This window comes from Dioscorea cayenensis, chromosome 5 (genome assembly GCF_009730915.1).
Source record: "Dioscorea cayenensis subsp. rotundata cultivar TDr96_F1 chromosome 5, TDr96_F1_v2_PseudoChromosome.rev07_lg8_w22 25.fasta, whole genome shotgun sequence".
Taxonomy (NCBI): domain Eukaryota; kingdom Viridiplantae; phylum Streptophyta; class Magnoliopsida; order Dioscoreales; family Dioscoreaceae; genus Dioscorea; species Dioscorea cayenensis.
In genome coordinates, this window is record NC_052475.1 from 26,204,621 (window position 1) to 26,217,832 (window position 13,212).

The 13,212-nt window shown below is 36.7% G+C and overlaps 2 protein-coding genes across 2 annotated transcripts; both read right to left on the reverse strand.

Moving 5' to 3' along the window:
• Positions 1-3,185: 3,185 nt before the first annotated feature.
• LOC120260663 (anthocyanidin-3-O-glucoside rhamnosyltransferase-like) lies at positions 3,186-4,848 on the reverse strand. Its single transcript, XM_039268199.1, has one exon. It carries the CDS (start codon positions 4,753-4,755, stop codon positions 3,355-3,357), a length of 1,401 nt encoding a protein of 466 aa, XP_039124133.1. The 5' UTR covers positions 4,756-4,848; the 3' UTR covers positions 3,186-3,354.
• A 622-nt stretch (positions 4,849-5,470) lies between these two features.
• LOC120261155 (serine/threonine-protein kinase fray2-like) lies at positions 5,471-12,880 on the reverse strand. Its single transcript, XM_039268901.1, has 3 exons — positions 12,249-12,880; positions 6,540-7,908; positions 5,471-6,425 (listed from the first exon to the last, which is right to left on the reverse strand). The coding sequence occupies exons 1-3, from the start codon at positions 12,324-12,326 to the stop codon at positions 5,938-5,940; spliced, it is 1,935 nt and encodes a 644-aa protein (XP_039124835.1). The 5' UTR covers positions 12,327-12,880; the 3' UTR covers positions 5,471-5,937.
• Between the last annotated feature and the right edge of the window lie 332 nt (positions 12,881-13,212).

The following is a 13,212-nucleotide window of genomic DNA, read 5'->3' on the forward strand; positions in this document are numbered from 1 at the left end:
ACCACCCGTACACAATCACTATTCACAACTTCCAGAAATGTGCCCTCAGCCGAGAATCGAACTTTTACCACTCGGTGAGAGCTCTATCGGCGACCCATGTACCAATAGACCCGAAGATCATTGGCAAAAAAAGAGAGATTTGAGGGAGATAGAGCAGGAGAAAGAACATTGAAAAACAATGAGAGCGTAATTATTGTTCTTGCTCTCCACTAAAGTAAAAGATATTAAACTCCTAACTACCCATTAAACCATATTTTATAATAGTTATTACTATAAAATTATACCTATAATAATTTTATTCATTTTTTAACTATTTATATTATATATTTTATGAAATCATATTTATTTAAATATAAAAATAATTTTAAAAAATAATGAGGCCCACAGATTGAACCATCAATGGCCACTGAGCGTTATTTAGCGGGCTCTCATTGAGCGCATACCAAAGTGCCATTAGAGATACTCGTAACATAAATTTAATTTAATACAAACAAAGCTATTTGTGGAAATTTGATTTTCAAGTCAACATCACAATTTAAGTAATCAACCATGCGTGTGTCAATATTAAGTAACAAGCCAAGTGGTGTAAATCTGAAAAAGGAAAACAATGCAATGCAATGCAATGCAATATTATTCAGTTGAAAAACTAAGGTATATTACTTGATTTGGTTTTTTTACTTTTTCTCTTTTTCTACTCATAAATGCTCTTAAGTAGTCTTTCTACTCTTAAAAATGGTTCTACTTAGTCCATTCTACTCTAAAATAGGCTAATTATTGACTGTATTTTTCAAGAATAGAGGGACTAGATGAGAAAAAATTAAGGGTAGAGAAACTAAATTGAGTCATTTTCAAGAGTAGAGAGATTAGTGAGGTACAATTTTGAGTAGAGGGACTAAAAAAAAGAGAAAAAAATAGAAGTACTAATTTGGATATTATACCAAAAACTAAACATGGACCCTCTTATATTAGGGACCATACAAAGTAACTATATATTAGGGACCATGTGACACATCACTATTAAAGGACCCCTATATTAGGGGCCCTACAAAGTAATTATATATATATTTAATACAAACAGTAAAATTTGTCCAAGTTGATCGTCAAGTCAACATCACAATGACAGGTACAGTGGTGTAAATCTGGTTTTTTTTTAAATATTAAAAAATAATATTTACTAAATGACACATGTTTGAGATTTTATATCAGAATACGTATGTTGGTGTGGAAAACAAAAAAAACTTTCCCCATTTTCAATATTTTTTTATTTTTTTTATTTTAAAATATAGAAAATGAGAGAGCTTCTCCCGTTTTTATTTTTTAATTAAAAAATTTTGAAAATTGGAGAAATTCTCTCGTTTTCAAAATTTTGTAAATTTTTTAATAAAAAAATAAATCTTTTTTTTAATTTAAAAAAAAACTCAAAAGGTTTGCATAGAACTTCTGTTTAGTTTTAATTTTTTTTTTATATAATTAATTTTTTAATTAAAAAATAATTATTGATATATATATATATGGGTAAACATCATCTGCGGACGTTCATAGGTGAGCACAGTAACCTTAATTACGCTACAGTGAGACGAAATTTTGGTTTAGGGGTGGGTTGATTAGTTCAGTTTGGGTTTAATTTTTGGGTTTGGGTTCCTGTAGATCTAGTATAAACAGGGTTGAATGGTTGAGATTGTTTCAGTTACTGTGCTGAGATTGATTGAATGGTTTAGATTAAAATACTGTGCATCCCACTTTTTACTGTGCTTATGAATAGTGCAGAGAGATACTGTTGATATAATAGTGCTGAACCGTTGGATTAAAATCGAACGGTTGATACGAACGTTCGTAGATTTCAAATCTACGAACGTCCGCAGATGATGCAACCTCTATATATATTAACGTTTTATTTCTAAGTACTGACTGATGTATGTTTGACTGTCCTATTTTGTCTTAATCACTGAGTAGTGCAGGTTTGACCAGTATACTTTGTACTGACTGATGCAGGTTTGACTGTTCTACTTTGTCCCAATCACTGAGTGGTGCAGGTTTGACCGGCATATTTTGTGCTGACTAGTGTAGGTTTGACTTTCCTACTTTGTACTAATCACTGAATGGTGCAAGTTAGATCGGCGTACATTGTGCTAATCACTTACCGGTGCAGCTTTAATTGATCTACTTTGTAGTAATTATTGACTGATGCAGGATTGACTGTTCTACTTTATCCTAATTAATTACCGATGCAAGTTTGACTTGTTCTAATTACTGACTGCTGGAGGTTTGACTGACCTACTTTGTACTAATTACTGACTAGTGCAAGTTTGACCGACCTACTTTGTGCTAAGTACTGACCGGTGCAGGTTGACCGTCTTACTTTGTGTTAATTATTGACTGGTGCAGGTTTGACCGACATACTTTGTTTAAATTACTGACATGTGCAAGTTTAATTGTCCTACTTTGTGCTAATTACTGATTAGTGCAGGTTTGACCGACGTACTTTGTGCTAATCATTAACCGATGCAGGTTTGACCGTACTATTTTGTCCTAATTAATTACCGATACAAGTTTGATTAAACTTCTTTGTACCAATTACTGACTGGTACAGTTTAACTAACCTACTTTGTGCTAAGTACTGACCGGTACACTTTTTATTGTTCTACTTTGTGGTAATTATTAACCAGTGCAGATTTGACAGTCCTACTTTATGCTAATTACTAATAGTGTAGGTGTGACCGTCCTACTTTGTACTAAATGCTTATTGTTGTAAATTTAACCATCATATTTTGTACTAATTAATTATCTGTGTAACTTTAGCCATTTTATTTCTAATATTTTCCGTGATTAGTAATTTTTTTAAAAATTAAAACGTTAATATATATATATATATATCAACAATTATTTTTTAATTAAAAAATTAATTATATAATAAGAAATTTTTTAAAACTAAAGCAGCTAGCAGCTGCATGCAACTTTTGAGTTTTTTTTTAATTAAAAAAAAGGAAAAATTGGAGTTAAAAAATTTTATAATTTTTTTAATTAAAAAAATAAAAAGGGGAGAAATTCTCCCATTTTCTATATTTTAAAATATGAAAAAAATTTCTCGTTTTCCACCGACATGTGTATTTTTGCTAAATAACCCAAACATGCTTGATTTAATTAAATATATTTTTTTAATATTAAAAAAAAAAAAGCCGGGAAGAAAAACAATGCAATGCAATGCAATATTATTCAGTTGGAATAACCAAACACGGATCAAACTCACAGAAAAAAAAAAATGAACAGAAGAGAACAAACCAGATGAAAGATTTGAGGAATAAATTAATACACATCAACAACAGATCGAGGGAGTTCCGCATGCATAAACCCTAGCTAATTGTTAACCCCAGGAACTAATAATTCCCTCAACTTCTTGACGAAGTTCACCATGAACATCCCCTGTACCTCCTTATTCATCAAGAACTCCTTCAACTTCCTTTCCTTCTCCCTCGCATGCATCTCATTTCCCATCATTATCATCTTGTTCACTGCATCTCTAACTCCCTCTTTGGTAAACGTCCCGTTTTCCTCATCCCTCTCCACCACCACACCCACACCAAGATCTCCGGCGAATAAGGACGCATTCAAGAACTGATCCCCACGTTGGGGCAACATCACCAATCTGCATCCATAAACAATCCCCTCCAGCAACGAGCTGAACCCTGCATGAGTGACAAACAACCCAACTTTCCGGTGGCGTAGTAACTGCTGTTGCCGCACCCACCCGGTGTGCACTATCCCCCTCCCTTTCACTCTCTCCGCAAACCCTTCCGGCAACTTCTTCTTCAACGTTTGCTCATCATGACCACCACTTTTTGTAAAGTTGAGTACAACTATGAATGGTAACCCGGTCATTTCCAGACCGAGAAGTAGTTGTTTGATACTATAATCATCGAGGAAGGCCTCACTCCCAAAGGAGCAGAGAATGACAGAAGAGTCCTCTGGGAACCTCTCTAGCCACTCCTCCCAGTGACTCTCTAGATCGCCTATTGCCGGCTCCGGTACGGCGGGGAAGGTGAGTATAGGCTTCTTAAACTCAGATTCCAAGTAGTTTATATAAGGACTTTCCATTTCCATGCAAGATTTTATGATGATCGCGTCGCTGGCGTCTATGCAGCTCACCACGCGATCGTACACGCATGGCATGCCATCGAAGCTCTTGAATATGTAGGCGAAGTCGTTGGCCTGGTACTTCGGTACTGAGGAGAGGGAGGAAGTTGCCGGGAAGCCGGGTGGCGGCTTTGACGTATCGCCGGAGCATGATCGACGAGAGGGAACCACAAGGTACGCGTTCGTGAAGGAGCTGAAGATGGAGAAGAAGATAGGTTTGACGCCTAGTGGTCGCGCGATGGAGGGAACCCACTGGTGGTTGAACTCGTAGATGATGGCGTGGGGACGGAGGAGAGTGAGCAGCTCGGTCACTTGGGGTTGAGTGAGGTCCACGGCGCGCTTGAGTAGCTCGGCCATGGCCAGGGTTGCGTCAGCAGTGGTCTCGATTCCAGGAGGAAGGCCATCGACGTGGGGAAGCTGAATGGAGTGGACGGAAACGGCGGGGGAGTCAGAGAGGAGGTGGGTGATGCGATGAAGTGTGCCGGTGGTGGTGATGAAGGTGATGCGTATGCCGGGATGGGCGGAGAGCTTGCGCGCGAGCTGGATGAAGGGATTAATATGACCGAAGGCGAGAAACGGATACATGACGAGGTGGAGCTCGGCGTCCGTTTCAAGAGGAGGCATTTTGTCGAACACCTTGCGACGACTTGGTGGGATGGGATCTCTACTGGTCGAACATCTTGTGTTGTTGGCTATATATATATATATACACACACACAATGTACACATTATGACCGTTGGATCATAAATATGGTGGGATAGGTGATGACCTGGCCATTCCGTGAGTAGGTAGGACTAGTGGTACTAGAGAGAGCTCATATTGCCTTTTCCATTATCATTTCAGATTGTGAAAGAAGGACAGCATCAGAGAATTTCTCTGGTTCTGAAATTAGAAAATATGATCTGTGGTGCAGTTAAGTTATGAGTAAACATGATTGACAACGGATTTTTAATTTTGGGGGACAATGAAATGAACGAGTGGGGTTGATAACATTCATTTGCAATATAAATTTTATATGGAACCTCAACTTATGATTTGATTTAAGAAAAAAAAATACATTTATTTAGCATCAGTAAATGACATATATATATATATATATAATATAACAGATAATGTGAACATAATCTAATGTATGACCTGTTATGGTGGAAGATCACCCGCTCATCTCAATTAGCAGAAAATGGAATAAATGGTAAAGAGCACTGAGGTTTAACCAGCACCACATTCCAAGAACCCTAGCGAATCAACTTGATAATGAAGTTTCCACCAAATCAACTTGATCTGCAAAGTGCTATCAGCCAAGTGCGCTATTGGAAACCCTAGCGAATAAGAAAGGTATGAATAAATTATAGCAGCCTAAAAGCCTTTTTTAACTTCTTCCCCTCCCCTCTATAGTACATCTCTTTTTTTTATGAGAAAAATTTACATGGAATAAATCAAAATTGTTGGTAATGAAGCTAGAACAGTCTCTGCTCCCAATGACAACATGAGAACCGTCTTTCCCTGACGAGGACTCCGGACAATGGACTAGTTACTTGTCTCTTACAGGCAAAGGTGACCATGCTGCTGATTGTGTGCAGATGCACTGGGAGCTTGCGTAGTGCTGTAACTCGATTGCGCATTCGTATGGATCCAGGGCAAAGGTCATGCACACACATCACTTCGCCACAATGATAAGTCTGAGCTCACACTTGAAAGAGCAGTCATGCAGTAATGATAGAACGCAGCCTGAAAAAATAGCTGCTCCTATACCATGACCAAGAGACTTGGTAATTAGAATGGTGATGTAAACAATTCCCCGTTAATTAGTATGGAATCACATATGGCAGAGCAAAAACATCCGCAGAATCAATGTGCATTGCCTGTGCCCACACTTGAGGTATTCCTTCGGCCTTGAGCTTTACTGGTTTTTTTTGCAGGCAGTTCTCCGTGCTGAATAGCCATGACTGGTCATCATTTTCAGAAAATTCCTCCATTTTGGGGACAGAATATACTTGGCTGAGATATCTGCAATCGCGATGGGGTGGCTTTATGGAGATTTCACCCTTCCCACCAGTTTGCACAGCAGCCGAAGGTTTCATATGGATTGAAGGTGTATGAGCTCCTGCGATACCATTCTCCTTGTGGATTTTGTTACCTGGAGGTTCTGCTGCTTTGACACTATTTGAGGTCTCAAGCCTGATCAAAGGATTAGGTGATGGCATATGACATGGTTCCAATGTCCTTCCATTCTGTAAAGTTGGATGAAGGGAAGGTGTTGCCTTCAGAAGTTTATTTGGTCGCACATCATTTTCTGTGGGCACATGTGCAATGGAGAATCAAAAGATGAAGAGTCTCCAATCTATAACAAGGGAAGAACAAGTTTCACAGAGATTATTGATAACAAATGCACATATAAAACACTCACCGTGCAATATACCATTTATTTCAAAGTCCTTCCTCTTCTTGGTACTTTCATCAACATGAGTACTCTTTTCACTGTCTGTGCGATAATCATTGAGCTTGATACTTGAACTGTCTACCAGACCCTTTTTACTGGAATCCTTTATAATCTCTCGAGCTTTCTCCCTCTGTTCACCTTTCTGCCTCATTTTATCCTTTTCCCTTTTCTTATTTGTATCTTTGTCTTTATGCTTGCTTTTGTTTCTTTTCTCTTCTCGATCTTTATCCCTGTGTCCATCAGCTTCTTGGTCTTTAGCCTTATCCTTTGCTCCAGTCCTCTTCTCTGCACCTGTTTCCACCCGTTTACCCAACCCACTGTTCCTTCTTTCTTCCTTACCAGCAAGATTTGGAACGATTTTGCTTCCAGTAGCTCTCTCCTTTTCAAGAGCCATTGAAGCGCCAACACTCCCAAATCTTTTGTCCGTATCTTTTTCGACCACCTTGTCCATTCCATCGTTTCTTCTTTCTTCTGTACCAATATGGTTTGCGACCATTTTATTCCCTGTTCCTCTTTCTTTATCTGCTGCCATTGCAGTACCCTTGCTCTCATTCCTTTTCTGACCTGCGCCAGTAGCCATCGTCTCTGTTCTTTTTTGCAAAGAACTACTAATTGCACTTCCAGAATCAATGGCCTCACTTCTTTGACTTGAATCATTGATTGCAGTTCTAGCATCGGCATTCTCAATACCTTTTTCGAGTGATCCACAAATTGCAGTGATGGAGTTTGTGCCCCCAATTCTTCTTTTATCCAAACTGCTAATTCTAGAGCCAGCGCCAGCACTTTCAGTTCGTTTCTGAAGAGAATTAGTACTCGAAGTTCCAGCATCCTTGATTTCAATTTCTTTAGGAATTGAACATGCCTCATTTCTCTTTTGAATTGGAGCAGTGGCTGCAGTTCCAGTACCCACACACTCACTTCTTCTTTGGACTGGACTGCCAAATGGCATTCCGCTTCCCATGATCTCATTTCTTTTTTGAAGCAAACCACTAGAGTTTTCAACCACCCTATTTGCCACCCCTTTCTCTTCATTTCTGATTCTCCTGCCAAATTCTTCTGCATATTTAGAATCTTTAACATCACCAGCCTTCTGACTGCTACCACCAACTTTCTCTCCATTCTGAGGCACCGCATGTGCCTCATTTCTTACCTCATTTGATGTCCTGCTTTTGTCTTTATCTTTGTCCTTGTCCTTTTTCTTATCTTTGTGCTTTTCTTTGCGATCTTTTTTCTCTTTGCGTTTATCTTTGCTTTTATCCTTATCCTTTTTGTCTTTGCCTTCTCTCCTTTCTTTGTCCTTCCTCTCTTTCTTATGCTTCTTCTCTTTGGGCTTCTCCTGAAAAAATCAATGCGAAGTCTAAGGTCATTGGACAAATTAGTCAAAAAGCTAGAAGAAAACAGAAGGTCACTTCAGTATATAAATGAGTTTATAAAACATGACAGCATCAATCTAACATCATAAAGTAAGACTAGCTAGAACTTCCAGGAAAGATATAACCATCATCCCACAGCTCAGTTGAGGATGACAGAGAGAATAAAAGGAAATCGAGATACTAGACACAAGATTAAGTCAATACATTCTAAAAGGCCCTATAATGACGTCAATAAAAGGATTCCAGTGCTACTAAAAAGCCAGAAGCATCAGGATGAGAAGAAACAGCCACTAATGACAGATGAGTACATTATGTCAAGTACAGAATATCAATGTAAACAAGATTTAAGTCTGGCCATTTCATTGAGGATAGTGTCTTGCATCGAAGTCCTAAAGTATGGTAACTACAAATAAAAGGATAGAATTTAGTCAACAAAACAAAGACCAGCTTACATTTAAGCTTCTTGAGTTAACAGAAAACCTAAATAGGAATTATGCTATCATTACTAAATAACTGGGGCAAACAAATGCTACTGAGGGTTAACATAACAAGTTAGCCTTAATCATATGAAAGGCACACAGTAAGCATAAAACTGAGCTTACTACAAATTTCATCTAAAGATTAGCATCATTTAAAGCTCAGTAACCGAAGGAAATGCTGAAATTCTCCAAAGAAGAAAAGGCAAATATAAAACCTAATCAATGCAAATGAAGTCATGGACATATTCGAGAAATTAAGTCAAACAATAAGTTAAAACAACCAAAGAACAAGGACCAGGAATAACATTACATCTACTGATTCCTTAAAAGACATTTAATATTTGTCTCCATGACTCAACCACTAACAATGGCACACATCCACTCCATTGCTAATCTTCAACTTACAAGAAGTGAATGGCACAATTTTATAACCATTCTGTTAGTCAGTTGATTTCAAGAATTTAGCAAGAAAATCCCCTTTAGACCACATGCTTCATTTAGCAGTAGTTTGGATATTACAGGAAGAAACCAATTACAGTATCATAATACAATATTTGGTATCAAGCTTGCAAACCTCATTGAGGTATGAGGTTGGCAAGTGAAAAAGAATGCAACACCAAAACCTAAGCCATGATCTGGGATAACAGTCAAACTAGGCCCCAATATAATTTGTGATATCACCAACATACTAAAGTAATCAAAACTGTCACATGAAAAGGATGGCTCAGCTCCAATGTAGGAGGGTTTCCCCCACAAAACAATTTAATTTTTAATTTAGACCAAATTAGAAAGTCAAGTATGAGCTTTTATTATGTGAGGCATGAGTTACAAATTGTTGGAAAAAAAAATATGGATGAAAATCAATGGAACATGGCTCATAAATAAATACAGTTGAATTAGGCTCAGATCTGAAACGTGAGGTGATCATAACAAGTGACAGAAGACACAAACATATCTTATTTACAAACAAAACTAAACCTAGTATCAGTCAATCCTTCATAAAAAAAACTGATGTTAATTGAAATTCCTGACCATAAAGACGAAGATAAAAACAGGAACTCAATTGACTTTCTGAAATAAGCCTAAAACACAAGAACATAAAAGCGTAGAGTGCATCAACAACCCAAGAAGGAAAAAGAAGATTAAGGGTGATCAAAGGAAGAAGTAATAGGTGCTCAAGAGACGCCAACCAAAAACATTTGGACCAACCCCCTTCCCCTCTCTCTAGATGTAACAGAATTCCTTGGCAATCCCTTATCAATGTCATAAATTAAACAATTCATAACTCATCTACATCAACCTATTGTGTTATGTTCTGCTAACCATAAACCTTTGATTGTACCCTAGAGCTAAAACCGAACTATGTCTACAACCCTAACATCTATAGCACAAAATAATCAACTAAAACTGAAACCAATCCATCCAAAAGAAAATAAATGTTGATAAACCAACAGACTTAAATGCACCTACAATAAGACAAAACAGACAAAACAAGGGCTCCTAGGTCAAATACAAAGAGAAGACAATATTAAGCCGCACCAAATTGTTGTCCATTTCAAAAATAGTAAGCAAAGTGAAATAGGGTGAAAAATATGAATTCTAACTATATACACATCATCCGGTCAACTTTTAGAAGTTGTCATTAAGAATAGAATGAATGTTTCCAACAAAGATTCCTAATCATAGCATGATAGTTGATAATTTTATCAAACAAAAGTTATCAGCTAAGTTTAAGTTAAAAGTTCAGTTCCAATAGAAGTGAACAATAGAGATGGAACTGTATATCGTATTCACGCCAAAAAAGTTTGTCATTGGATCAACAGCTTGGTTGTTTGATGAAGTTCTCCACAATCTTCACAAAAAGGCAATGCATTGCAACAGAGAAGGTAAAGTTTACACGATATCTAGGAGCATGTTTTGGGGCATCACACTAAAATTTTTAGACATGGGATAAGACTTGATTAAGGAAACATAATATGGAAAATTCACTCTGAGATAGCTAATTGACCCAAGCATTGATCTTTTGTAAACCCACTCTCTCTAATACTGCTAATTGAGATTTGCAAAAACTATGGTGATAATTACTATGCTATGTACTTCGCTCAAATTTGATCTACAAAAGTGACAAATAAAAGGAAATCCAAACTGAATAGTGTTTCTATAGCAACTAAACATGAATTTTATGAAATGCAATGATAGTAAAGAACCATCTCATTACTGCTTAGAAATCAAACGTGTCCTAAGGTAAAACACGATATATTTCAATAAGCACATAAGAAAATACATAAGATGCTTCAAAATATCATAATCGATGATGCCAACAGGACTCCAGATAAGAAACTGACAAATCATTATAGGCAACTAGTTAAAAGCGTTGATCATAAGAATTTTCACAAGCTCAACTTATCAACAACCACAAACAACTAACGGTGAACTATTAGAGTCATGCAACTTAAACAGGATTCCTGCCATTAAAAGAAAGATTCAATGAAGTCTACAACTTTAAATCATGTGTCTTCAAAATAACAAACTCAGCCATCATTAAACAAGGTCTGAATTAAAAGTCCATAATTCTTAACACAGGACATAGACAAATGATCAATCTCAAAAATGACAAATTTGTTTGAAATTTCAAATCAAGTAACGAAAAACCATAAAAACAATAAAAAACATAAAGCATCTTATCAAAAGTCACATAATGTTTACAATACCATCCTTGATCTAATTAAAAGCAAACATGAAAATGTAAAGTTCAAGCAAATATCATCAAGAGTTGAAACAAAGCTTTTCTTATCATGTAATCACAAACAGTGATAAACCCCAATACCCCATCCTAAAGCAAGTTTTAAGATGTGAACTTTAATGTTATGCCAACCATGCAATTTGGTAAGAGAATATAAATTAAGTGGTATATAATACATGCTGCCAAATATATAGCCAACAGCCCATAAAAAATATAGATGAGAAGATTATAAAACGAGGGGCTCTCCCTCCATTCTCTTCAATATAAACGATTAAACCAAAAAAAATCAAATCACAAAGTCCTAAACAAGTGTATTCAAGATTAAACTAGCAGATAAAAAATGACTTCAACATGTCCAAACCTATGTTTATACCGAAATGACTTAAAATTCATTTAAAGGCATTGTTCAAATATTAATATAAAAGACGAAAAGGGCAATATTGCTTTAGCATTAACAGACAAAATTAAGCCAAATTCTCAAAATCTCAGGTCAACATTCAATATAAGCCAAAAAGTCCGATTGCAAGGATCAACAATTTTATGGTTGCACTAAAATCAAAAGCTGGATTAGAGGATAAATTCACGGTATGCCTTTTTTGCAAAGGACAAACTGAAACCATGCAACTGGAAACTATAAACCATGAAAACATCGGTAAAGTTATCACTTAGGTATTCTATTTTTCACTATAATTACTTTATAATGCTTGCACACAAAAGGCAATCCAGTAACAGGATGAGCAACAAGTCAAATGCTTGTCAAAAAAGGCCATTTTGAAGTTCAATTTTTGCCGTGACCTTTGCTCACAGACAACTTCAAGAAAACTGGCATAAATGACGACTCCGATAGGGAAAACTATGGCACTGTAACATATCAACAACAAGCCACAACAAGATCAGTATCATTGGCTTTAAATGCGAAGAATTATCTCACTCCCATGAATGTGATTTTTTCCTAGCATGAACTATTCACTGACCAATAAACGATTGGCTAACTCATTAGGATATAAGCCAATAAGTCAATAAAGCACATGCTACCAAAATTCAAGCAAATGGAACCATAAATTCATGAGCGATGGTAAACCTTTGCAAGTAAATCTAAGTGTTCAATCGGAGGTTTATTCTCATATCCCGGAGGTGGAAAAGGGAAGCAGCGAGACATATTCCCACTAATTTCCAGCAAAACGGTTCCAATGAGTGACCGAACCACCACCCACGCTGCTCCTCATACACCATGTCCTCACGCTCATCTCCAAGCCCCAGTCCTACTCCATTAATGCGCAACAAACAACACAAATCCAACAACAATCCCTTACAAAAAAAAAAAAGTTCCAAAACCAAAGGATCAATCTCAGCAACAACTCCAAAAACGAAGCAAAACCCGGGTGGATTTAAAAGTGCAGTCCTCTTCCATGTCCGAATCGAGGAGATCCAAAACCAACAGAACTGATCTCAAGAGCAGCCCAATCAAGCGATCAATCCCTCTGATCCGAAAGAAAGCCCGCAGCCCTAAACAAGGCAACAAGCCTAGCAAATCAAAGGAGAAGAGAAACCCTAGAAAGTGGTTCCTCGGCCGGGAGAAGCTCGAGAAAGCGGCAAAGTTAGGGTTTGGGGTTTTCAAGGATCAATTCGTTGCGCTCCGGCGAGAAAGAGATTGAGAGACGAAGAGAGAACCACAAGAGAAATGGAATGAAAGAAAAAGAAACCAAAAAAAAAAAAAAAATTCTACTTCTCACACCACTGTCCAATTTATTTATGTTTCTCTCTCTAAACCTTTTTAATTTCTCTCTCTAGAAAATTCTTTGTTTCTCTCTCTAGATTGATGGAAGTTTGGCCAGTGTTGTGTTGTTTTGTTGTGTGTGGTTTTTGGTTATGCTTTTTTTTTTTATAAATATTTTTTTATTTTTTTTAAAAATTTTATTTTTTTAGTTTTTTTTATGTTAAATTAAAAATTTTTTTTAATCCTCTACTAAATTTAAGTGAGTCATATCAGCTTTTTATTTGATGATTTATGTTTAAAAATTTAGATAAACCCGATATGGTTAAAT